The following is a 26,862-nucleotide window of genomic DNA, read 5'->3' as shown; positions in this document are numbered from 1 at the left end:
GCTTCGCTCAGTCCGTGTGAGTTGATGAATCTGTGTCTCTGTCCGTCAGGTGAGATGGAGCTGCTGTGTCTGGGTTCGGGATCTCCCGTGGATCTCTTGTGCGCTCCCGTCCCGTCTTGCCTGCCGTCTCCTCAGCTGCGGCCCGACCCGGTGCAGCTGCAGCCCGGAGATCTGATCCGCTTCGATCCATCTGAACGAGAGCCGGTTCTCGACCGCCAACCTCGGCCGGCCAACGGTCACCTCGCAGCTTCAGATAACGGCACGGATCACGAAGCGAGTGAGCCCTCAAAAGCATGCATTACGGACAGCCCTGGCCGCCGGGCGGCACGTAACAAGGTTAAACTAGCGGCTAACTTCTCCTTCACATCTGCCCTGTCAGTCTAAAGCTAAATGAGTCCCATGACACGTTGTCATGATGAACGTTCGTTAGCGTGTCCTTCCCTCTGACTGTGTGTGTGTGTACGGAAACATCATGCGACGCAGATGTTATTCTGTGAGAGGAAACAGACGTTCTGTGTGGGGAATTTCTGTTTTCGAAACTTTGATTTGGCCGGACCGCAGGAGGCCATCATGTTCCACATTCGTGTTTCTCTCAGTATGAGCACCAAACCAACCAACGCCGCTCCTGCCTGCGGGATTGGTTTTTCTTTACTACAATTGCTAGTGATCAATGGCTCGGTTGAGCCTGAAACAGCGGCTGATTGGAACTGTGAAATCATGATGCTTCTGTCCAAACCTTCATTACGGTGAATCTGTCCTCTGCGTGCTTCTGCTGAGACGTGCAGTCGTGCCTTTGTTTGAGACGTTATTTGTGTTGTTTGAAGCACATGGGCTCCGTCGAATGAAATGGAAGGCTGGATTTGCCTAGAACACTTTTTTTGTTAAGTCCGTTTCAGAGCAGGAGCCCGTTATTAAAGGGCCTTCCTCTCTTTTAACGCATTCATTAGTCAAAGCTGCCCTCGTCACATGACTCACGGAAGCCGAATAGCTTAAGTTCATATTGTGAATGAAATCTGTTTATTGAAATTCTTAAAGGAATGTTTAGTTTAAACCGCCTCAGCTGCTTATCGGAGGATATTCACACTCGTCTTGCGGTTTCACTGGCGTCCAGGTGAATTACAGCGGGCCAAAGAGCAACACCCTCATCATATCCTGCAGTTTGTCGTTTATTTTGGTCCAGAAGTTGCTTTGAAAGTTATATGCACATTGTGCATAAACCCTTGTTTATGATGAGTAGCTGCAGTTTCCTCTTTTATGCGTTTTTGGCAAAATCGTGCTAATCAGATGATGTTGATCACCTGTTCCTCTGCAAATGCCAAGGTTGTTTTCGTGAACCTTGAGTTTGTGTCTTCGCTCTCTGCAGATGCCCTCCGTGATTCGAGACGCCGACTCTCTCTGGATGCTCTGTGGCCTGAGCCGGGCTTTTACAATGGTTTGTATCAGCCATGGCGCTGTAAGGGTGAGAGACGCCAGCGCGGCGCTTCGGTCACGGTGTGGTTGATTTGTGTAACTGTCATGCAGGCTTTCGGCTGGAGAAACCAACGTCCGAACGCTCAAGTGTTCTGTTGAATGCATCGGTTTGTTGCTGTTCGACGGCACGTCCTGTTTTTCGTTTCTTTAAAGGGTGGCTCTCTTTGGTCCTGACGTCTCTCCTTTCAATTGAGAATGCTTTCGGAAGCCTTTCTGAATGGCAGCAGCTGAAACTCTGAAGTGAAGGACGTGTGTCTTCAGAAGAGAAGCTCTAAGTGTTTTTATGCATGTTTGCATAACGTTCGCCTCTCGTGCTGTTGGATAGATGGATAGTTGGTTTAAGCAGAAATGTGGTGTGTCCGTCCCGGTGGATCTCTCTATATGTGTGTGTGCGCACACGTCTCCGTTCGTCAGGTGCAGTTTTAGTATTTGTGTTTATCCTCTCGCGTCCATCAGACGTCCACAATGAATCCAGAAGCCTCTCAGGTTGCGACGTCAGCTGAACGTGCGTCCGCTTCGTGTGAAATAACATGGAAGTTCAGGCTCAAGACGCTGGAGGTCTTGTATGATTTTAGTCTCCACCAGAAAGTCTTGTTTTTTTTATTTTTATGTAATGACCAAATATTTTCTGTCATGTGTAATAAATATCACAAGCATCATTTGGTGTCCTGCTTTCAGTCGAGGTTTCTCGCATACTGTGCTTCTCATGTAAGGAAGATCTTTTGCTTCAAAAATGTGTTCTTTTGGTATCATTGATCATTTTTATTAATATTTTAATTCTAGTTTTAGTAATTTTGTTAGGGGTTTTAGTGCATAATGTTAAACTATTTGCCAAAGAAACATTTCCCATTTTCATTTAGAGGAAATAAATTGAGGAAAATTCTATTATTTTAGTTATATCACTGCCTCAAACACTTTTGACAGGTTAGTCATTACCTGCGGAACCTGATGTATAACACTGGCATGTGATGCATTCAACAGTAAAAGCTAGTTAGGGTATGTTAAAACAACAACCATGTACTAAAAACAGAAACGTTTTTCTTTGCGTTTTTTGCGTACAGACAATACATTTGTCAAAACAATCATTGTTTGCGCGATCCATGAAAACGATTTAAAACGCTGTATTCTGCTGCCAGGTCAGTAGTTGGCGATGTCACTTTGTAAAGAAACGCTATGTGCGTATAGACTGGACACATAATACGCATGACATCACCGTTTTCACAAATTCATGTTTTTGTAGTTTACACCGAGACAATAACAGTAGTTTTCAAAGGTTTGGGCTTTCAGGCCCCCAAAACGCAGTTTTCAGTTGAAAATGGTGTAGTGTAAACGTCCCCTTAGAATGCATAATCGCATAATACGCAATATACACTAGACATATTTTAGGATTAAGAGCCGCTATCACTGTACAAGAAAAACAAGTTCTTATTGAGAATATTTCTTTAACCCTCAAGGGACCTTCATATTACAGACCTTATGTGGACCTTCGTGGACACATTTGGGCACGGGGGTCTGAGATGTGATCCCAAATATTTTTTTAAATAAATGTTATATCAATATCTTCAATAATATAAAAACGATCAATTTATGCATGTTTTTTTTTATTTACCACTAAAAGTACCATATTTTTATTTAAAATATATCCATTTTATATATTTAATTTATGTATATTTAAAATTAATTTAACTTCAGTAAAAAAAATTATTCCAGTATGTTCAGACAGCCAAAAACTTAAAATGTGAAGACTTTGGTGACCTATGTTCATGTTGGTATAAAATTTAAATAAAGATAAAATATCAATAGCCACTAGATAGCAATAGTACCCAATAGCTGCATAAAGGCTGAACTCTATAAACCAATGTTTTAACTAATTTAACCTCTTAAGTTTTACATTTTATCACAAGTTAAAATTGTAAATTTAAAAAAAAAAACATCTGTGTTGTTTTAGACTATACAAAAATGCCAAAACATACTTGGACAAATCTGACCATGCAATAAGGAAAAGACGAAGTAGGAGATCATGTAACATTTTTATTTTTAACAAAATCATTACATTTAATTAACTCAAAAAGGTTAATGGACCGAACAAGTAAGAATAACAATAAAATAAAATAAAAAATTTGCTTCAGAAGGCCTTTATCAACACCCCAGAGCCGCGTGGAGCACGTTAATAGACGGTCAGATGCATTTATTATGGACTTCAAAAACAGAGCAATGATCACTGCTATAATAATGCTTGGATTAGCCTGGACTTTTTAAAATATAACTCTGATAGTATTCGTCTGAAAGAAGAATGTCATATACACTTAGGATGACTTGAGGGTGAGTAAATCATGGGCTAATTTTCATTTTTGGGTGAACTATCCCTTTAATAAGCAGCGTTGGTGTCCATGCATTACAAGTAATGCAAGTTGTTTAATCAGATTACGTTTTTTTTCTAAAGTAACAAGCAACTAATTTCAATTTACAACCAATATGTGACCCTGGAGCACAAGCCCAGTCATAAGGGTCACTTTTCTCTCTTTTTTTTTTTATTTCTTTTTTTTACTTATTGAGATTTATGCATCATCTGAAAGCTGAATAAATAAGTTTTCTCTTGATGTTTGTTAGGATCGGACGACATGTGGCTGAGATACAGCTATTTGAAACTCTGGAATCTGAGGGTGCAAATAAAATCTAAATATTGAGGAAAAACTGCTTTTAAAGTTGTCCAAATGAAGTCCTTAGCAGCGCATATTACTACTAATAATGCGTTTGATATATTCATGATAAGAAATTTACAAAATATCTTCATGGAAAATGATCTTTACTTTAATATCCTAATGATTTTTGGAATGAAAGGAAAAATCTATCATTTTGAATGTATTGTTGGCTATTGCCACAAATGTACCCGTGCAACTGGTTTTGTGCTCGGGTCACGTATACAATTTATTAAAGGATTAGTTCACTTCAAAATGAAAATGTCCTGATATTTTACTCACCCCATCTCATCCAAGATGTTAATGTCTTTCTTTCTTTTTTTCTTCAGTGGAAAAGAAATGAAGTTTTTTGAGGAAAACACTCCAGGATTTTTCTCCCCATCATAGACTTCCATGGCAACCAAAATGTTGAAGGTTCAAATCAATGCAGTTTCAAAGGAAGGGCTTCAGAGGCTCTGCACGATCTACTGTGACCTTTTCCATGGGATTGCGCAATCCTTGGCACGTCGCAGAGCAGTGCAAGATGAGCAATTTAGGTTAAAAGGTGTATTCATTTTTATTTTATTTTTTTAAATGGCCGATGGTTTCGCTAGATAAGACCCTATTCCTCGTCTGGGATCACGCAGAGCCTCTGAAGCCCTTGGAAGCTGCATTGAATAAAGGAGCAACACAGACTGCTGAAAGATACCAGATACTTTATTTGCAGAATATTCACAAGAGAACCGCTGATATCCTGCTTGATTCAGATTCAGTTTGTCTGTTTAATTCAGCTTAACTCTCAACACATGTCAAAAGGCAACAAAATGCCTAAAACTCCAAACATATTTGTGCACATATCTAACGTGGTGGTGTTGATCCAGTTCTGTGTGCAAGAAAACGTGTTCCTGTTCAATGTTCACTTCAAAACTTTTAGGGAAGTATTTGGAGAACTGTCAATGGGATATGATGAGTTCAGTCACACTTGTGATTTTAACAGGGGCTGCTAATGTCTAAAAAGAAATATCTGCTGTTAGTGGAAACTTTCTAATACATTTTGGCCTAAGACGCATGTGTGGTTCTCTTATTGGTTGACAGTGATGCTGTGGTGAGATTCTGTTGTGCTTGTGACCGTTTCTTCCTAACTCTTTGTTTGTTCACACCAAGGACGATACCTAGTCCACACCACAGCTATAACGATAATGACAGAGAAATTCTATTCTTGGGATCAGAATCAAAGAATATCAAGAATCCAATCAGAATCCATCCTGCTTTAACCAGCTCGGGCTTTTAAAGAGACCGGCGACAAAACTGCAGCGCGCACTTGTAATAAACCAAATCAGGACTTAAAACTCACTTTTTGCCACACCTGCAAATGTACCGGCCATAGATATTTTTGCTTTTGCAAAAAAAATTGATACCAGTGAAAATTCACAATTCTCTTTCCCAATTTTGATACAGCAGCTCAAACTACTAGCCTAAATAATACACATTTAAAACATTATTAAAGACAAGTAACAGTACTTTTTTAGGTACAGACTGAATAAATTAGCCTGACGTTGTCATACTCAATTCTAGTCAGAATATACCGACTAAACCAGGGGTGTCCAAAGTCGGTCCTGGAGAATTTAGCTCCAACCTACCTCGACACACCTGTCTGGAAGTGTCTTGTACATAGATATACAGAATAAAGGCTAGATGTCTTACGGCGGAGTCTCTAACGTCATCACCGGCGGCCATCTTGTCACAGGCAAGCTTTCTGGCAGGCTCCTGATGTAAGGCGAGTGATCTGCACGAACACAAATACTCTTATCTCGCTGAAATCTTGACGGATTTACAAATGGTTTGGTTATTAACGTGGCTATAATTCTGGATGCTTGAACAAATTATGAATAATTATTCATAAGTATACAGTGTCATAACTACATGTCTGAAGTTTATAACCAACCAAACAATTTGAAAATCGGTAGAAAATTGAGCAAGTTATGGTTATTTAAAAAGTACATGCACCATTAAAACACAATATTACGAGTGAGCGAGCTGACTGTGACAAGATGGCCGCCAGGTGCGGACGTCGACCTCCATTGGCCAGCAGCGCGGACGAGACATCTAGCCTTTATTATGTATATCTATGGTCTTGTATGCCTAATAAGACCTTGGTTAGCTAGTACAGGTGTGTTTAATTGGGGTTGAAGCTAAACTCTGCAGGACAGTGGCCCTCCAGGATCAGGATTGGACACCCTTGGACTAGACTGAATACTGAGAGAGAGTTGTGATTATGAGGCGTGTTTCAACCGAACCAGGGAAGACCTCAATTGGATAGACCTACAGCCAATCAGAGCAACGGAGCGACGCATAGTTGCAAACAGAACTCGGCTGCACGCACGCTGGAAGATGAAGAAGAAGAAGATGAGTATAAACGATTTTTGCCAGTATTGTAAAAAATAATTTAAGGATACACAGAGTACTTACCAACACGATCATCATTTCTGAGAGAAATAGTAAAGGTGAATGCATATACGAACAAGTTCTCCGTTTAGCAAATTAATTCAACCCAAGCGCTCTTTGGTGACGTGAATGTTTGCGTTACTGTTTAATAAAGCCTGTCCTGACAATTTGATTGGTCCGAACAGCTCTGGTTCGAGCATATTTGCTCCACAACTGATCAAGTCCAGACCGAACTTCCTGAAGTCAAATGTTGTGGGCGGGGCTAAATTCGACTGGCATCCAGGCTATGAATAAACAGTCTTCATTGTATAAATTAAACGTAGATTAATGCGTATTAAAGTTTTAAAAGTTATTCAGTCACGAGCAGTGAGTATTTGATTAACATTAAAAACACACACAGCGGCAGGAATATTAGGCTGCTGTCACTTTAAGAGCTAAAGCATGGATCTAATATACTGATACTGTGCACATGCGTTGTCTTTCTCGACTGTATGTTCACTCATATACTCGCAGAGACAGGCATATTTTGAAAATTTGTGTGTTAATGTCCGTTCAAGTGCAAGAAACGGTGCCGTCTACGACGTGGCTTTCTGAGTGTGTGATTCGGATGTGTGCGAGCACACCAAACTTCCCACACGGTGTAACAATTTGAGTTCCCTTTTGTGTCTACTTGCGCTTGAATATTTAAATGGACAAGGGTTAAACTTTCGTGACGATGCAGTGCTGGCCCATTAACTCCCGAGCTTCGCTCATGTTCTCACATCGCATTGTGAGAATTTATAACATGTTTCCGGTCAACTTGACAGTTTCATATTTTCGCAGTTTTATATATTCAATATTGTGCATTGGTGTGGACACTAATATAGTAATCGTTCTAGTTCTCGTTGTTGGTGTGAGCAGACCTTTATAGTTTTGTGTTTCAGGTGGACTTTATGGGACATCCACATGCTCCTCTTCTGTTCTGTTCCTGCTTGCGATGGAGTTACTGTTGACTTTTACATGCTGCAGGATCACACTGAAAGTCTTTTTACTGCTCCAGTGAACAAATCCAAACTCATTAACATATCAAATTCACTTAATACGATTTGCTTTGGGAAATCTCAATTAGCTGTCGAAAGTTAAGGTGCGAGATCTTCACATGACGACGCACTGGGTGGCTCCGCAGCAGTCTTTAATGATGGCCGCGCTGGTCTTGCTGATGGAGGGTTTGTTGGGAGGAGGTTCAGTCGTTCTTGGCTTTGGAGCTCCTGTGGAGGAAAGAAGAGCGAATCAGCTGACCTAAGATGGGTCAGGGTTAAAGGGTTAGTTCACCCAAAAATACAAATTCTGTCATTAATTATTCACCCTCATGTTGTTGCAAACCCATAAGACTAACGTTCAACCCAAATTAATATATTGTTGATGAAATCCATTGACAGCTAGGCAACTACCATTTTACCAACTACCAGCGTACGCAACCCCAGAAAGGTAGTAAATCCATCATTAAAGTAATCCATGTGACTCCAGTGGTTTAACCTCAATTTTATGAAGCTACGAAAGTGCAACATCTCTCTCTCTGTCTCTCTCTCTCTCTCCTTCTCTCTCTCTCTGTGCACTCGCTGCTCGCATTAAAGGAACACTCCACTTTTTTTTAAAATAGGCTCATTTTACAAGTCCCCTAGAGTTAAACAGTTGAGTTTTACCGTTTTTGAATCCATTCAGCCGATCTTTGTATCTGGCGGTAGCACTTTTAGCATAGCTTAGCATACATCCTTGATTCTGGTCTGTCCATTAGCATCTCATTCAAAAAATGACTAAAGACACTTTCAATATTTTTCCTATTTAAAACTTGACTCTTCTACAGTTACATCGTGTGCTAAGACCAACTGAAAATGAAAAGTTGCGATTTTCTACACCTATATGGCTAGGAACTACTTTCTTCGCGGCCGTACCATGGCTGCAGCGGCGCAATGATTCGTTGGTATTCTGTGAAACATGGTGGTAGTTACACCTTCGACTTACTATCACAGCCCTTTACAACACACAGAACCATGGCTAATCACACAGGTAAATCCACAACACAATTTGTCGGCTCCAAGCCTGAAACTTTCTCTGCAACTACATGAACTTAGGCCCGGTCACATTGAAAGTTACCTAGCTAGGGGCTACTTTCAGACGCTGCGTAATATCATTGTGCCGCTGCAGCCATGGTACGGCCACGAAGATCCGCGACTATTACGCAGGAATGAGAAAGTAGTTCCTAGCCATATAGGTGTAGAAAATCGCAACTTTTTATTTTCAGTTGGTCTTAGCACACGAATTAACTGTAGAAGAGTCAAGTTTTAAATAGGAAAAATATAGAAAGTGTCTTTGGTCATTTTTTGAATGAGATGCTAATGGACAGACCAGAATCAAGGATGTATGCTAAGCTATGCTAAAAGTGCTACCGCCAGATACAAAGATCGGCTGAATGGATTCAAAAACGGTAAAACTCAACTATTTAACTCTAGGGGACTTGTAAAATGAGCCTATTTTCAAAAAAAGTGGAGTGTTCCTTTAAGTTAAGGCATTGATGCTTGCTTACAGATCTACCAGGTGCTCAGCACCCTCATTCTTCCACTCGCTCTTATGAGACATAGACTGTAAAAAAAAAAAAAAAAAAAGATGGATGACACACCTTCACTCTCTTCCAATGTAGAAAAGTGGCCCAGTATGGTGCTGACATATTGTGCTGATTCAGCACCTGAGTCTGCGCAGTGGAGAGCGTGAAGTGGAGCCGTGGTATGCAGAACAACTCATGTCGTGTGAAATAAACAGATGAAATGTCGAAATTAAAGTTTAACGCTCCAATCTCCTCCGGAAACAAACCCTGAAAAAAGTCTGTTTGTTCCTCAGTGACTACTCCACTCAGAGAAGCTGTCAATCACATCCAAGCCTGTAGTGCTCCAGTCAGAAATTGAAGCTTTCGCGCCTCGATCGCCCCCCGGTGGCCGGTCCCAGTATAGCTCCTAAACCCCGCCTCTCCATGTATTTGAATGGGCGCGAGACACACTAAACAATTTAATTACACTTCAAATAATTGTTTCCTAAAGATGGTTTCTGTCATTTTAGGCAGTTTTTATTACAATAATTTCATTTCAAGTGTTCGTTTTTTAAATAAGTTTAGTTTTAGTGAGTTATTTGATGCTATAAAAACGGGGGGTGTGACGTCATGATTGACAGCTGAGATTGACGGCTTCTCTGAGTGAACTTGTCACTGAGGCACTAACGGACTTTTTTCTGGATTTTTGGGAGGAGATTGGAGCTTTAGCTTTAATTTCTACACTTCCATAACTGTTTATTTCACACCAACATAATTAATTGTTCTGCATCTGCGAGAGTGTGGGCGGGCTTTTGATAATCGCGCCTCTACTTCCTGTTCTCTACTGCGCAACTCCGGTCCCGAGATCGCTACTGCGCAGACTCTGTCCCAAGATGTCAGCGCCGTGAGCGGGCCTATGAAAGCTTCAACTTTGGTCAGCGGAAGTCAATGGAGTCGCGTCGTCCATATTTTTTTACGGTCTATGATCACATCACACCCCGTTTTTATTGCTTCAAAAAACTAACTAAAACCTTAAAAAAAACATATTTAAAAACGAACACATGGAAATACTTAAGTGTGATGAAAACGACAGATAAAAATGACAGTAACTATCTTTGGAAGAAATGTATTTGAAGTGTAACGCGATTACATGGAGGGGGTGGGGTTTACGAGCTATACTGGAACCAACCCACCTGGGGGCGATCAAAACATTTTTGGCTTCACTTTTCAGGACTTGTGCCGCACACTTTGTCTACATTAGGGTGACCAGACATCCCTGTTTTCCGGGGACAGTCCCAGTTTTTGGTGTTCTGTCCCCAGAAATGTCCCCATTTTACAGCACGTTCAAAACAACCTGCAGATATATTGCAAAAAAAGCGCCCAACCAACATACAGCAGCTGCTGGTTATAGGAGCAATCATGTACTGATTATTTTCTCCAGCAGATGGCGCTGTGAGATACGCTGACTCTACTTGGTCGTGCGCGCGCCACTTCTACTCTGTGAAGAAAGTAACCGAGAGCAAAGCGCCATTATCGTCAAATATCATTATTAGGCCAGTGTTATATGTCGATGGTGTCAGATCTGCGTTACCCTCGGTGTCCTTACTCTCACTGCAGTGTGAACAAGTGTCATAGCAGCTGCCGAGCAAACGCACAGAGTAACGTCATAACATCATTATCAACACACTCAGATGTGTCTAATATGATAAACAGAGCTGCGTTACCTCATACTCATGACCGGAAAAGCGGAGATGGCGCCTGCGACTCTGGCATAATAGAAGTCCCGCCGGTGACTATGCCATAATAAAAGTCCCTCTGCTCGCGAGGCGTGTGTATTTCTTCATCTTATTAACAATCAGCAGCCTTGCTCAGCTCCACAACACTCGCAACTGCTCAGCTTCATATTACAGTAACGTTAATAATCACATCCATGAAAAGGATTTCTGCCCGAGTCCTATCCCGATTGTTTTCCACCGGCTGTGAGGTGAAGACCACATGTCCCAAGATTCTGCAATCAAACTTGGCGTCATCAAACTACGCCTTTGTTTTGAATAGGCGACCTCTAGTGGACGGAAAAGTTACATAGTGCAGCTTTAACTATAAAAAAACCTAAACAATTAACGTTACACTTGCAACAAATACATGTGCAGAATACACATACTTTCTGTTTAAAAAAAGCCTAAAATGCAAATTAACAAGACCAATTAAGGCTAGTAAGAGTTATTTTCAAGCACAAACGTAACAAAACATTTGAAGTATATAAAAAAGTAATTTATATTGTATAAACTTGTGAATATAAAATACAATTATATTTGTTAAAGTGTTATTTATCATATTTATGTTGTTTTATTTTTGTTGATTCATGTTATAATTTTGTTTTGAACTGCTTATTTACAATGGTTAACTGTTTTCATAGTTTTTTTGTTGTTGTTGTTGTTTTTTGCAGGTGAGCTGAATTGTATTAAATTCAGACCAAAAATCCCAATAATCACACTAAATCATAATCATTATGTTAATAATAATAAAGGGAGGACAACAACAGCAACAACAACAAAAAACATTCAAAAATGTTTTGTCCCTAGTTTTTAATTAAAAGATTAAAATCAAGTGATATTTCAGTGATATTTTGACCACTCAAATAGGAAATGTCCCTGGTTTCCATTTCAGAAATCTGGTCACCTTAGTCTACATCCCTATCAGAAGCCTACTACGATCTATACTTGAGCAACGGCTCGTGGTACCATCAAAGAGAGTATGTGATACCTTCACTGTTCCTGGCTGGTGGAACCATCTCCCTGCTTTCATACGGAATGCAGAATCATTGACAATATTCAAAAAATGGCTGAAACCTCATCTCTTCCGTGAGCACTTAACCTCATCATCATTAAAAAAAACTATTCTATGCTTTCACTTTCCTTAAATGCCTCCGTACTGTATTCTAGTTTATGCTACTCTAAGCAATGTCTGAAACGTTGTATTATGAGCACTTGTGTTTATTTGCCTCTTTACGATGAATCGCTTGCTGCATTCCTCATTTCGCTTTGGATATGGATGTAAATGCTCTTGTGAATGCGCGATGGATATTAATATTTTATAAATAAAGTGGTAAATTATAGGGGGGGTTTTTTGCGCAAAGCATGTGTCGCTTCCTAAAATTGAGGTTAGACCACTGGATTCACTGGATTATTTTAATAATGTGTTTACTAGCTTTCTGGAGCTTAAAAGTGTTAGTTGTGTTGCTGTCAATACAGGGACAGAACGCTCTTGTGTGCAGGAGCTGAATGAAAGTCTTGCGGGTTTGGAATGACATGAGGGTGAGTAATTAAAGGGGCGCTTCAGCGCTGGGAAGATGAATGTGTATTTAAACTGTGTCATTTATGTAGTAGAAATGTGATATTATTTTTGAATTTGGTGCCTTCTAGACTGAGAAAAGACAGAAAATGCATTTATGTCTCATTTGGATGAAAGACAACAACTCCCAGAATGCACTTGCTTCGAGGCCACTCCCTACAACGCCCCCAACGTCGTTTTGATCTTCATAATAATACAATAATTTCGTTCAGTTAGAGAATAAACACTACATTTAAAAACTGAACGTGTGTTTTCAATAAAGTGTGAGTGAGCCGAACGAAAGTCACAGGACAGGAGTCACGATATTTGCGTCATCTAAGGATTTTTTCCAGAAATAAAATGCCTAATTCTCTCGTCTGAGGGGCATATGAGTGGGGAAAGTACCATAACTCAAATATACTATGGGGTTTCTACACGAAAAAAAAAAAGGTTCTATATGGTTCTTGGCTCGTAATCATAGGGGAACCTTTTTTAGTGCTATATAGCATCAATTTTGGTGCTTCAGTGGTTCTTCAGCAGTTTATAGTACTAAAAAAGGTTCCCCTATGATTACGAGCCAAGAACCATTTTTGGTGCCATATAGAACCACCTTTTTTTAGAGTGTACTGATACAAAGCTTTATGCTAAATCACTGAAGTGACCCTTTAATGACAGAATTAAAATTTTTGGGTGAACTATCCCTTTAAGAGCTGTCACATGACTCACGTGTTGATCTTTACAGCATGTAGGTGTTCGTGCCATGTTAGATTTACCGTAATTACGAGATTACGACTTGTAAAAAGCGTTCACGTCCTCGTAAACTCATAATTACAACTTGTAAACTGATCATTTTCTGAGAGCTCTGACTTGTTTCACCTGACCGCTGCAGATTCAGCTCAGAGTAAAACGTCACGTATTGTCATCCCATAGCATGAACATTGTGGTGCATTCATGTCCTCCTGGGAAGTTCCTATTTACGAGTTGGGAAGTCGTAATTACGACATCAGGTGCTTTCAAGTCACTTTCGTCGGAGCAAGATGACGGTGACTCGGAAACTCATAATTACAACTTTGTGGAAGCATTCATATGTTGATATCGCAAAAACTATTTTTCTGACATGACTTGAACGTGCCATTATTCTCTGCTGCTGCATTGTAACAAAATAGTGACCTTTTTTCTTCAAACATTTAAGGAACAAATCAATAATCAGATGAAATGCATACAAACAGATGCCATGAAAACTGTCCAAATAATTTCATGTTACCTAGCAACTACCTTACATCACGCTATGTGCAACATTGTCATGTCATGGTTAAAGTTGAGCAGTGTGTGTGTTGATCAGTGTGAGTCATGTGAAAGCCCCTTGTCACCATGAAGTCAAAATGGACACGTATTTATTATATACCATGGTTCCTCATGATCTTGAATCAAAATAACTCCCCCCTCCTGTTATCCCTGTAAAGCCGCTTTGAAACAATCAATATTCTGTATAACAATCTGTGTAATAATCCTGGCAACCTGTCACTCACATGAGATCCACCAATAGCAAACCACAACCATCCAATCAATTCCCCACAAACAAAATCAAGCCCCGCCCTACATTTGTTCTAGTTCCAGAAGTGTTTCACTCGGATATACAATAGGGAAGAAAAGACTAGCGTGACTTTGGTTTCAGGAATGCTTTAGGAAAGGTCACAGAAATAAACATTCATGTGAGAAATGAAAGCAAAAGAAAGTGTCTGTGAAAACGTCACGTCTCATGAAAGAACTCTTACTCTGTATTACGCTGAGCTTCTGTCGGAGGAACTCGGCCATCTCTTTATCTTCCTCCTGCTCCCTGTTAGACAGAGACAAACCGGGAAAAGATCGGGGAAAACTCACAGAAACTTTCAGGAAAAAGTCAATTTGACCACAATAAAAGCTGTGATGTATTAATAAATATTGTAGTTTTTTGGATGTACACTAGTCGCTTGTACACTCTTAGAAAGAAAAGGTTCAGTGGAGTTCTGTATACAGTAGAACTCAATTCTAAAGAACCCTTTATGCCAAAAAGGTTCTATATATAAGGAGAAATGTCCTAATGATTGCATCATTCTTTCATATTTAACACATTATTTAAAGTATGTTTACAAGATGTGTAATTCAAAAAATTAAAAATGCATTAAAGGTGCACTATGTAACTTTTCCGTCCACTAGAGGTGGCCTGTTCAATACAAAGGCGTAGTTTGATGACGCCACGTTTGAGCGCAGAATCTTGAGACATGTGGTCTCCACCTCACAGCCGGTGGAAAAGAATCGGGATAGGACTCGGGCAGAAATCATGTTCATGGATGCGATTATTAATGTTACTGTAGTATGAAGCAGAAGCGGGAGCAATTGATAATAATAAGAGCGCAACGCAAGCCTCGCGAGCAGCGGGACTTTTATTATGCCACAGTCATCTGCGCCACTTCCGCTTATCCGGTCATGAGTATGAGGTAACGCAGCTCTGTTTATCATATTAGACACATCTGAGTGTGTTAGTGATGTTATGACGTTACTCTGAGCATTCTCTCTGCGGCTGCTATGACACTTGTTCACACTGCAATAAGAGTAAAGCGTTTCTGCAAAATAAAACCAGAAACCGAGGCTAACGCAGATATGACTCCCTCACACGTCCCGGTTCCTTGGTTAAAAAAGCAATTTTGTCATGATTTATAAATAGTTGGAAACATTTGGGATATTGTAAGTACTCAACTGAACAAAATATATAACACTTGGCTAGTGGTTTTTGGATGTTTTACTGAAAAAAATTTACATAGTGCACCTTTAAAGGCACAATATACAAGATTTTTTTACTAAAATATCCAAAATCCACTAGTACAATGTTATATATTTTGTTGACCTGTGTACTTGCATTATCCCAAACATTTCCAACGATGTTAAAATCTAGAAAGATCTGCTATTTTAACCAGCGTTATGAACCTTTCGTCGCCTGTCCATCACGTCATATCAGCGCTACCCTTGATTTCTATAGAAACCATGGACACACCAAAGACGCTTTAATAAATATGTATTTTATTAGACAGGTGAGCAACTGTTTGGATATACATGTATCAACAGAAAACAAATCATTCTTATACAGCGCAACACGGTTAGTCTTATTGTTTGAATCGATTGTTTTCTTCATTCACCGCGAGTAACGTTTTTACCATCCCTCAGAGACAACGCTTTCTCCATCATACAGTTTATTTTTATATGTCATTTAGCACGTTAATAAAACTTTAAAGGAACACGGTGACATTTTGGGACTTATTCACCGTATCCCCCAGAGTTAGATAAGTCCATACATACCATTCTCATCTCTGTGCGTGCCATAACTCTGTCTGACACACACACCGCTAGCCTAGCTTAGCACAAAGACTGGAGGTAAATGGCTCCAGCTAGCCTACTGCTCAATAAGTGACAAAATAACACCAACATTTTACTATTTGCATGTTGTGATGTGTATAGTTACATCGTGTACTAAGACAGGGTTGCCAACTCTCACGCATTTGGCGTGACTCTCACGCTTTCAGGCTCAGTCTCACGCTCTCACACTGCCCAACTTAATCTCACGCCAAATTGCCAAACCTGCTTTTGATATTAAATGTCTAAGCTTTAAAAAAATTTTTTTGTTTTAATGCGAAATTCAAACAATAAATAGCGTTTTGGCGCTAATATGGCATAACAGTTAAAGCCAGAGTGTTGAAAAACCATACGGAGTTGCGACATGCTCTCTCATCTCCCGGCGGCGTGCGGTCACGAGCTTCACGAGCTTCACAGAGCTCTCAATACTTCTAGCGCTGTGCCAATACATTTGAATGGCTTGATACACAACAGTTCCACTTTACAGGTGTTTGCAGCAAGTTTTGGTAAACAGTACAGCATAGTGTGCATTGATTATTACATCAACCATACAGGATCGTTTTTATAATGGAGAGTAATGGAGATGCAACAATGTTAACATTAATGTTAATGTTTTTTATTGTATTTAGCCCTCAGGTATTCCATACTAATTGGTCACACTCATACTCATTGATGGTCAAATGTGACCATACACCTTAAAGGTCCCGTTTTTCGTGATTGTGTTTACAGTGTGCAATATAACATGTGTTCATGTTTCGCGTGTAAAAAAACACAGTATTTTTCACACAATTTACTTATCTGTATACTGCTGTTTTCACTGTCCTCAAAACGGCTTGAAAGATTTCCCTGTTCTATGAAGTCCCTCCTTCAGAAATACGTAAGGAGTTCTGATTGTGCCAGCGGTTCCTGTGTTGTGATTCGACAGCAGCTTAGCGCACGCAGAGCGCATGTTACCGGAAAGGTCACGCCTCTCACCATAACGGGGATGCATGCGCTCAATGATCTCTAAGTACAGCGTCCCTGGGAAGGCCAAACAAAGGTGACTTGACTCCGGGATGAAAATAACAGCGTCTCGACGACATGGCAACAAACAAACTATACGAACGCAACACTTCCTCTTCTCCACGCGGGAGCAACAAGACCACGCCCCCTTTTTCGCGTGTTCTTGTGGGCGGAGTTTAGTCGACAAACTGCTCTACTGACGTAATTAAAGCAGGAAATACCAGGATGTAGTCCAAACCGGCCGTTCGCTGTAGGCTTTGAAAGGGAACTTCTGTTAAATAAAATATCTCGCTTGGCATTGAACTTTGAGCTTTATAATTTTACAGGTATTATAAATGCTCTAACAGCAACATTACACACTAACTAAAGTTTGAAAAATGGGATCACGAAGAACAGGACCTTTAACTATTTTTCAATTAAATAAATGTTCTATATTTTAGTTCAATAATATTTATTGAATATTTTGAGGAGATCTTTTGGTACTAAATACTATTTGTGCAATAATTATTGTCAATTAATGACCACTTAAAATATTTTTCTTCTAATATTTGCATTATTTATATTACAATTAGTATAGTAATAAGGTTAAATTAGAGAATTATTATTCAAAGAGGCAAATTAGAGTCATTTTGTGGCTCGAAAAATAATAATTTCCATTTGTAATGCCATTACCCACTGGTGCCTTTATGGCTCTTTAATCAATATACATGTATCTAATCTAGTTGCTCAAAAAAGTATTGCAGTTTTGCATTGTAATAAATATTTAGATATGATCAAACACTAGATTTCTTTAAATGTGAAATTTTAAAATGTTAATAATGAACATATCCTTATTTCCTTATATGTACAGTAGGCTATGAATTGATACTGAAATCGAAATCGATATACGGTAGTATACCGTCAGCCCCCCCCGAATCTCACTCCAACTGATCTTAAAAGTTGGCAACCCTGACTAAGACAAACAGAAAATGAAAAGTTGTGATTTTCTAGACCGATATGTCTAGGAACTATTCTCTCATTCCTGCGTAGTAATCAAGGAACTTTGTGTCATGCCATGAGTGCAGCGCAGCTGAAAATAGGCTAACTTCTGTCAACATAACCAACGTGACAACCTGCTTGCACAGGGAGTGCTGGGGACTATTTTCAGGCGCTGTGTAATATCATTGTGCCGCTGCACCCATGGTATGAGAATGGTATGTATGGAACTCTGGGGGATACAGTGAATAAGCTAAAGTCCCAAAAAGTCGATGTGTTCCTTTAATACATTCGCTCATTCATGAACATGATTTCTGCCCGAGTCCATCAGATTCTTTTCCATCGGCTGTGGAGGTGAACAGTCGAGACTCACATGATTCCACACTCATTCACAGCGTCACCAAGCTACGCCTTTGTTTTCAATAAGTGACCTCGAGCGGCGAAACGTACATACTGTGCCTTTAAAACAGAATTAATTCAAACTAAATCCATAAAATGATCCGATGATGGAACCCTCAAAAGGTTCTATACTTTTCTCACCTCAGACGCTCGACTTCAGCATCTTCCACCAGGAAATCTCTCTTCTGCACCAGCTGATGAATCTCCAGGATTAATTTCTCTTCTCTCTGACGATGTTTCTTAGTCTTCTCTGCGTCTGTGTGTTTGAGTGAGTGTGTTAGATGAAAATATAAGGATGCAGCGGGTTTGTGTCTGAATAGCAGCTGCTCCATCATTCACCTGCTCACTGTTTCACTAGGGAAAATATGTTCTAAGAATGTTTTGCTTAAGTTATAAATAATTTCTTAATGTTCTCTGAAAGTTCAAAAAGTCCAGATTTAAAAAATAACTTTCTTGGTTATACAAACGTTAAGGGAACATTCCATGCCATCATTCTGCAAACATTATGGGAATGTTCTGGGAACGTTCCCTGTTACCTGGGTTTAATTTGCTGGGTTTTTGCTGGGATAGTATATATACCGATCAGGCATAACATTATGATCTAGTATTTGCTGCCAAAATAGCCCTGACCCGTCGAGGCATGGACTCCTCTAGACCCCTGAAGGTGTGCTGTGGTATCTGGCACCCAGATGTTAGCAGCAGATCCTTTAAGTCCTGTAAGTTGCGAGGTGGGGCCTCCATGGATTGGACTTGTTTGTTCAGTACATCCCACAGATGCTCGATTGGATTGAGATCTGGGGAATTTAGAGGCCAAGTCAACACCTCAAACTCTTTGTGCTCCTCAAACCATTCCTGAATAATTTTTGCTTTGTGGCGGAGCATTATCTGCTGAAAGAGCCACAGCCACCAGGGAATACCGTTTCCATGAAAGGCTGGACATGGGCTCAACAATGCTGAGGTAGGTGGTATGTGTCAGAGTAACATCCACATGGATGGCAGGACCCAAGGTTTCCCAGCAGAACATTGCCCAAAGCATCACTGCCTCTCCCAGCTTGTCTTCTTCCCATAGTGCATCCTGGTGCCATGTGTTCTCCAGGTAAGCAACGCACCCGGCCATCCACGTGATGTAGAAGAAATTGTGATTCATCAGACCAGGCCACCTCCGTGATCCAGATCTGATGTTCATGTGCCACTGTTGGCACTTTTGGCGGTGGACAGGGGTCAGCATGGGCACCCTGACTGGTCTGCGGCTATGCCGCCCCATACACAACAAACTGATGCTCTATGTATTCTGACACCTTTCTATCAGAACCAGCATTAACTTTTTGAGCAATTTGAGCTCCAGTAGCTCGTCTGTTTGATCGGACCACATGGGCCAGCCTTCACTCCCCACGTGCATCAATGAGCCTTGGCCATGACCCTGTCGCCGGTTCAACACTGTTCCTTCCTTGGACACTTTTGATAGATTCTGACCTCTGCAGACCGGGAACAGCCCACAAGAGCTGCAGTTTTGGAAATGCTCTGACCCAGTCATCTAGCCATCACAATTTGGCCCTTGTCAAACTCGCTCAAATCCTTACGCTTGCCCATTTTTCCTGCTTCTAGCACATCAACTTTAAGGACAAAATGTTCACTTGCTGCCTAATTTATCCCACCCACTAACAGGTGCCGCGATGAAGAGATAATCAGTGTTATTTACTTCATCTGTGTCATAATGTAATGCCTGATCGATGTATATACTGTATATGCAAAATTTTAATATGTGCTTAAAGGGTTAGTTCACCCAAAAATGAAAATGATGTCGTTCGTGTCACCCTCATGTCGTTGACCTCCGTTCATCTTCGGAACACAAATGAAGATATTTTATTTGAAATCCGATGGCTGAGAAAAAAGTCGTTATTTAGATTTTTTTTTGCCCACAAAAACTATTCTCGTCGCTTCGTAAAATTATTGTAGAGCCACTGTAGTGAGATGGACTTTGTAACGACGTTTTTAGTGCCTTTTATGGGTCTTGTGAGTGTGAATGTACTGAATGCCAATGGAGGCCTGTCTGAAGCCTTTCTCAGCCATCAGCTTTCAACTAAAATATCTTCATTTGTGTTCCGAATATGAACGGAGGTCTTACAGGTGTCCAACGACATGAGGGTGAGTAATTAATGACAGAATTTTCATTTTTGGGTGAACTAACCCTTTAACAATTGCAAAATGGAAATGTGCACAAGAAATCATCAGAATAAACTGTCATAACAGCTTATGCTGAGGTGGATTTTCTGTATATTTCGTATAATGTAGTTGGCAGAAACATTCTCTTCAGTCACCTGGCATTGTCACGATCTTCCTCAGTTCCTGCTTCAGGTTCATAATGTCTTTGCAGAGCTGAATATCGTCCATCCTGAGAAGAACACAAGAGAAAACCATTTGCTCAGTTTCCGTCGTTCCAGAACTATGAACTTCATAGAGGAAAGTCGGGGAGAATCTCAGCGTTTTGTTCTGAACTCGTGCAGTAAATGCAGCAGATACTCACATGAATCTCAGTTCAGACTCGCGTCTCACCAGCACCTCCCGCAGGCGCTGAACCCGAGCCATTTCCGCCTCGATCTCGTCTGGAGACATGGAGCTTTCTGCCATGGACACGTCCATCTGGCCTTGGGTGCAAACAGACGGCGAGTAAGCGTGTGTGTGTGTGTTTGTGTGCAAGCTCACTCAGAACCATTGCATTAAAAAATCTTTGCCATATATCACTGCTATAGTGCCGTTTACACAGTAGTTCCCAAAAAACAACTTATGTAAGCTTTTTCAAATATTCCCTTTCATGTAGTGTGTAATAGAGCTGTTTGTGCAAAGCTCTGCAAAGTTTCAAAGATCAAAATGCAGATAAACTGAGTTATTGTCTCCTATGATAGAAAGAATTGATTCTGAACTGGCGAAACTGCCTGTTACATACGTACCAATGTAATAATGTAACTAATTTGCATAATGTCTGCCTATGGTCTAACAGCGTCTGCTTTGCCCCGCCCTCAAACACTGTAGTTGTAGCTGAGACTGGAAGAGTTTGGTTCGTGTTGTTCATGTGGAGAAGACGCTGTTTTCTGCAAATCCACTTTGATGAGGTTGATACGGTAAAACTGCCGCCATTGTTACTCTTCATATCACTGTGTATCAAGAGCTGAGAATCAGATATGACCAATCACAACAGACTAGTCCATCTGACCAATCAGAGCAGAGCAGCTCTCAGACAGGCGGGGTTTAGAGAGACTGAATCTTTGATTGAACCGTTTCAGACACTGAGAGAAAAGAGCTGATGCTGCAATGGGAATTATGAGAAAATTAAAGTGTTTTTTTTACCTTTGATGCATTTAAACCTATTGTGAGACTCCAAAACAAAACTAGAAACCTTTAAAGCTACACTGTGTGATATTTTCCCCCATCTAGCGGTGGAAAGGTATATGACCATCCAGTGAATAATAGTTTCTGTTCCTCTCAATTCCGATTTCGTTTTAACTCCTACGGTGGCCGATTTAGTTCAAGATTAACATGGCTTCCAGTTCGACCTCGTCCACATTCGACACGGTGCCATCGAGTGTTAAAACGCAAAAGGCGAAGCTTGGGTATGTCCCTCTTTGGCTAATGTACTTTCAAGATGGAGGGGCAACATGGCGACCCGCATTCGAACCCCTCACCCGTATGTATTTTCAACGGCATATTATAAATTTACGAGAATACTTTATTACTTGAAAGAAGTAAATATACATTAATGAGCACATATATTTTTGAAAGAACTAAGTGTTTTTAGCTAAGAATAAACTAAAAAAGTTACAGTGTAGCTTTAAAATAGCATAATATGGGCACTTTAATGTCACTGCATTAAACACAAAATATCAATCAAATATCGCAAATCTTTTCTCTTCACTAACATCACTCCTCTTCATGCTCTCACTCTTGAATCTGGTGTTTTGGTGATTTTTAGTGGATGTATGAAGTCAGTCCTGCTCAAAATCAAGATGTTTCACAATTCAGTTGATCTTTCTTTCTTTTATAAAGCGTTGTGTGACAGTGTAGTGTTTAGTGTTAGTTGTCACAGTGTCCTGTAGGGCTTTTTAATGGCTGTTTCCCTATCACATTTTTTTATGATCATCATAAATTAGGCATCATTCAAAAGCTTTAAACTCAAAAATTCATCCTGTGAAAGCCGTTTCCATTACAATGAATATACTATTCCATGTTAGCAGCTCCATTTTTGTGATATCAACTTCATATTTGGAACACAGCTTGTTAGATGTACGGCTTTGATTTTTGATTTCCCAGTTAGCTGGGTTTCATTTGCTGGGTTTCCACGCCGATCAGGCATTACATTATGATCTAATATTGTGTCGGTCCCCCTTTTGCTGCCAAAATAGCCCTGACCCGTCGAGGCATGGACTCCACTAGACCCCTGAAGGTGTGCTGTGGTATCTGGCACCAAGATGTTAGCAGCAGATCCTTTAAGTTCTGTAAGTTGTGAGGTGGGGCCTCCATGGATCAGACTTGTTTGTTCAGCACATCCCATAGAAGCTCGATTAGATTGAGATCTGGGGAATTTGGAGGCCAAGTCAACACCTCAAACTCTTTGTGCTCCTCAAACCATTCCTGAAGCATTTGCTTTGTGGCACACATCTTGTTAGATGTACGTCTTTGAATTTCTAGCTATTTTACACTCCAAATTATTTTGTAAAATAAATCATCTGTATAAATGGTTTGTTCTAGTAAACATAAACGACTATAACTTTTTTTATACTTTTTTTTAAAAGTGCTTTCACTTCTGCAATAATCAGAGACGAAAAGAGACCCAACTGTAGGTCTGTATTTCAAAGCATTCATGAATTGTAATTGTAACCTGCAATTGTTACCTTAAAGGGTTAGTTCACCCAAAAATGAAAATTCTGTCATTAATTCCTCACCCTCATGTCGTTGGACACCCGTAAGACCTCCGTTCATCTTCGGAACACAAATGAAGATATTTTAGTTGAAAGCTGATGGCTGAGAAAGGCTTCAGATAGGCCTCCATTGGCATTCAGTACATTCACACTTCCAAGACCAATAAAAGGCACTTAAAACGTTGTTACAAAGTCCATCTCACCACAGTGACTCTACAATAATTTTACGATGCAACGACAATAGTTTTTGTGCGCAAAAAAAAATCAAAATAACACCTTTATCCAACTTGTTCTTGTCTTCCGTGTGTGCCTCCACGACGCATGCGCGAGAATATGACGTAGATCCGGCATTCGGACACATGACCCAGAAGCGATTTGTTTACGAGCAGAGGAAGACGCGCGTGTCTAAGCTGTTGGATTCTACATTGATCGTGCTTTAGGTCTCGGCGTAGTGCTCAAAATGGGGCTTAAGTGTGCATTTCATGGATTCCCGAACGCCGGCGCTACGTCATATTCTCGCGCATGCGTCGTGGAGGCACACACGGAAGTCGAGAACAAGTTGGATAAAGGTGTTATTTTGATTTTTTTTGTCGCACAAAAACTATTGTCGTCGCATCGTAAAATTATTGTAGAGCCACTGTGGTGAGATGGACTTTGTAACGACGTTTTAAGTGCCTTTCATGGATCTTGGAAGTGTCAATGTACTGAATGCCAATGGAGGCCTATCTGAAGCCTTTCTCAGCCATCAGCTTTCAACTAAAATATCTTCATTTGTGTTCCGAATATGAACGGAGGTCTTACAGGTGTCCAACGACATGAGGGTGAGTAATTAATGACAGAATTTTCATTTTTGGGTGAACTAACCCTTTAAAAAGAGCAGTTTTTTCCTTGATTTAAAGAGAACCTATTATGCCCTTTTACAAAGTCCGGGTTTTTTTTTTGGCTTCTGTTAGAACAGGTTTTCATGCTTGAATGTTCATTATTTTTCTCATATTCTCCATTGTTGCAGCTCCTCTCTTTCCAGTCTGTCAGGTAAGGCCAAAGTATACTTCGCTTTTTACGTGTACTCGAGGGTCAGCGTACAGAGCGCATGATGCGAATTTCGTCATCAGAAGAGTATGCGCATACTTTTTGCAGGTTGCATATGCGCATTTACTTTTTTTGTAGAATTGACATGGGTTGTAACTCGTGGCAAAGGATTGCTCAAAACTGCTCATGCGTCGAACACCTGTGTACACGTACAAGTCAAAAGAAGTATTGCAAGGTTGTGTGTTCGACTGTGTGCATACACTCACATACACGTAAAAAAACGAAGTATACTTTTGGCTTAACGCTCGGTTTAGTTCCTGTCTCTATGAAGCCCCTTCTTCTGAAAAGCACAATGTGCTCTGATTGGTCGGCAGGGGCAGTGTGTTGTGATTGGTCAAGCGCTTTGAGCGTGTTTGGGAAATGTCCCGCCCCTTACCATAACCGCGACTAAGTAAGGTCTAGTCCACACATACACGGGTATAGTTTTTTCCTCCTTCGTTTAAAAAAAAAATTGTGTCCACATGAAAATACAAAACACGCTATGAAATGCTGTATAACCCTAACCGTAAAGCCATGTTGGCCTATCAGAAGCCTAGAAAAAAATTACCGGTTCCGGTTCTGACGCAACAAGCCAAAATCTCTGGTTTCATTGTCCACACGACAACACTGCAGAGTTTCTAAAAATGTTCACCCTGGCAGAAGTTTTCAAAAAAGTTCAGTTTCAGTGTCGGGATACTGCGTTTGTGTGTGGACGAACGGCAGAAAAAAAGCAGTGGCTTTGAAAATACCCGTGTTCTGTCTATCTCAACCAGGCCCCGCCCCTTTATTCTGTGTATGCCTTGGCGAATATTGTGACGTGTTCGTTCCGGAAGACAACTCAAGACTACAATGAAGGCGTTTCAGGGAGTTCAGAAACAGTGACTCTGATATAGAGAAGAACTCCCGCTGGACGGAGTTTGAAACTTTGCAGATCTTTTTCATGCTCGTGTAACGGAGGCCAGCTAGTAGTCGCTGTGCAAGTAAACCTCACTCCTCTGATCTCAAGAGACGCTCTAGCGACTGATGCTAGAGTTTGCAGCCTTTAGTCTCCTTGTTAGAGCATCTGACTCTCATGCCGGCGGACTCAGGTTCGAATCCCGCTTAGAGCGGGTGGTTTGAACAGGAGGGGTTACACTCAGACAGCAACATCACACACTAAAGAGAGATGAACATGGAGGAAAGCAAAAGGCCCTCTTTTAACCCATAATAAATCATTCTGTTGGTATAGATTATTTAGGTTTATTCAGCAATATTAAATGAAATGTTTTACTTTATTTCTTTATGAGCTCAACAGAGACATATGTACTGAATTTATCCATGTACAGATATTATGTAATGTATATATATATATAGAGGTGGAACAAAATTTGGAAATTTGGCAAAAAAATATCAGTACAGTAGAACTAATATTGTTTTTATTTTCATGACAATGTTAGTGGAAATAAAATGATTAATTTAGCGGGGGGAAAAATATGGAAGGCCAAAATAAACGCGCTATAATGAAATTGCCACCATAGAGAACAATTTTGCCAGTAAATGTTTTATCAACTGTAAGTATACTTTTTTTTGTATTAGTTATTTTATTTTTTATTGAGTTTTTTATCATATAATTTCCATACAGAATTCTATAATTATGCATACAGTTTTTATTTATTTTTATTTCAGTTGCAGTTTTTTGAATACATCAAGTTAAACTAAATTAAAATGAAAAACGTTGCTTTGACAACTAGCTGAAAAAAGTCTTTAATATTATATTTTGTTAACGTTTATTTAATGTAAACATTTTTTTATGGATTTAGTTTTAATTTACTGGCACAATATATGACTATGAAATGAAAGGGTCACATATTATAGACAAACAAACTGGTGACCCTTAAAAACACGAGAGGTCATGTTGAAAACTGATTTTCAAACTGATATTCAACACTAAAATTATTACTGATAACATCAATATCGCGTCTGTTAACAACACATGAAATCATATCTGATATTAAACCAAATATCGCATTGGCAACAACACTGATATCATGTCTGACTGAAATCATATCTTTGATAATAATATTGAAATCATGTTTCTATAGGCTAATAAATAATAAGACTACCATCACATGACCATAACGCTAATGTCACGTCTTGTAATGTCAGCGAAACCTATCCGACAGTAATATGATGTCTGATAATAATAATAATAAGAAGATGTAAATCTGAAGTGACTGTCACCTTTGTCTCTGCTCCGGTTTGTCTCGTGCATCGTGCCGTATGTTTTCATCGTCCCGTCGCTCTCAGAAATGGCTTTCTTTAATTCCATCGTAAATGTTGGTGTCACAGATCTCGGATGCGTTTGATTTCGTCGCTCGCTCGTCGCTGTAATCACGCTGATCTGCGCTCATCCGCGGAACCGAACAACATCTTGACAGAATGAAGCTCCGTGACGTCACCTTGATGAGGGATGCAGAGCGCATGCGCACAAGGGACGACGGACTGACACAAAACCTGTACGTATGGATCTCCAATAGGTAAAACATGTTTTTCAGAACAAAAGAAAGAAACAATAAATTGAGATCCCTTTCTTTTTCTTGAAGATATTATATCTCCTGCAATTTTTTACTGGAATAATTTATCGTTTAAATAGGAA

The 26,862-nt window shown here is 40.0% G+C and overlaps 2 protein-coding genes across 4 annotated transcripts in view; one reads left to right on the top strand and one right to left on the bottom strand.

Moving 5' to 3' along the window:
- The window catches only part of marf1 (meiosis regulator and mRNA stability factor 1), a 31,457-nt gene extending 29,328 nt beyond the window's left edge, over positions 1 to 2,129 (top strand). For all 3 annotated transcript variants that reach the window (XM_079841753.1, XM_079841754.1, XM_079841752.1), the window contains one exon: positions 50 to 2,129. In XM_079841753.1, coding sequence (XP_079697879.1) covers positions 50 to 384 — 335 coding nt within the window. In that variant the 3' untranslated portion in view covers positions 385 to 2,129. The remainder of the gene's footprint in view (positions 1 to 49) is intronic.
- A 2,611-nt stretch (positions 2,130 to 4,740) lies between these two features.
- bmerb1 (bMERB domain containing 1) lies at positions 4,741 to 26,660 on the bottom strand. Its single transcript, XM_079840634.1, has 6 exons — positions 26,448 to 26,660; positions 20,771 to 20,891; positions 20,565 to 20,638; positions 18,388 to 18,502; positions 14,259 to 14,320; positions 4,741 to 7,840 (listed from the first exon to the last, which is right to left on the bottom strand). Exons 1-6 carry the CDS (start codon positions 26,533 to 26,535, stop codon positions 7,728 to 7,730), a joined length of 573 nt encoding a protein of 190 aa, XP_079696760.1. The 5' UTR covers positions 26,536 to 26,660; the 3' UTR covers positions 4,741 to 7,727.
- Between the last annotated feature and the right edge of the window lie 202 nt (positions 26,661 to 26,862).

Source organism: Gobio gobio (genome assembly GCF_949357685.1).
Source record: "Gobio gobio genome assembly, chromosome: 17".
In the NCBI taxonomy this organism is placed as follows: Eukaryota; Metazoa; Chordata; class Actinopteri; order Cypriniformes; family Gobionidae; genus Gobio; species Gobio gobio.
Note: the sequence above shows the minus strand (reverse complement) of the source record. Positions and strands in the feature narration are given on the sequence as shown.

Bases quoted from the DNA above. Each gene is read 5' to 3' on its own strand.
- bmerb1 (XM_079840634.1), bottom strand. From the start codon at position 26,535: ATGGAATTAAAGAAAGCCATTTCTGAGAGCGACGGGACGATGAAAACA. The intron at 20,639-20,770 runs GTGAGTATCTGC...TGTTCTTCTCAG, and splicing joins GAGTCTGAACTGAGATTCAT to GATGGACGATATTCAGCTCT. The intron at 7,841-14,258 runs GTAAGAGTTCTT...TTTCCTCCACAG, and splicing joins GAAGCTCAGCGTAATACAGA to GAGCTCCAAAGCCAAGAACG.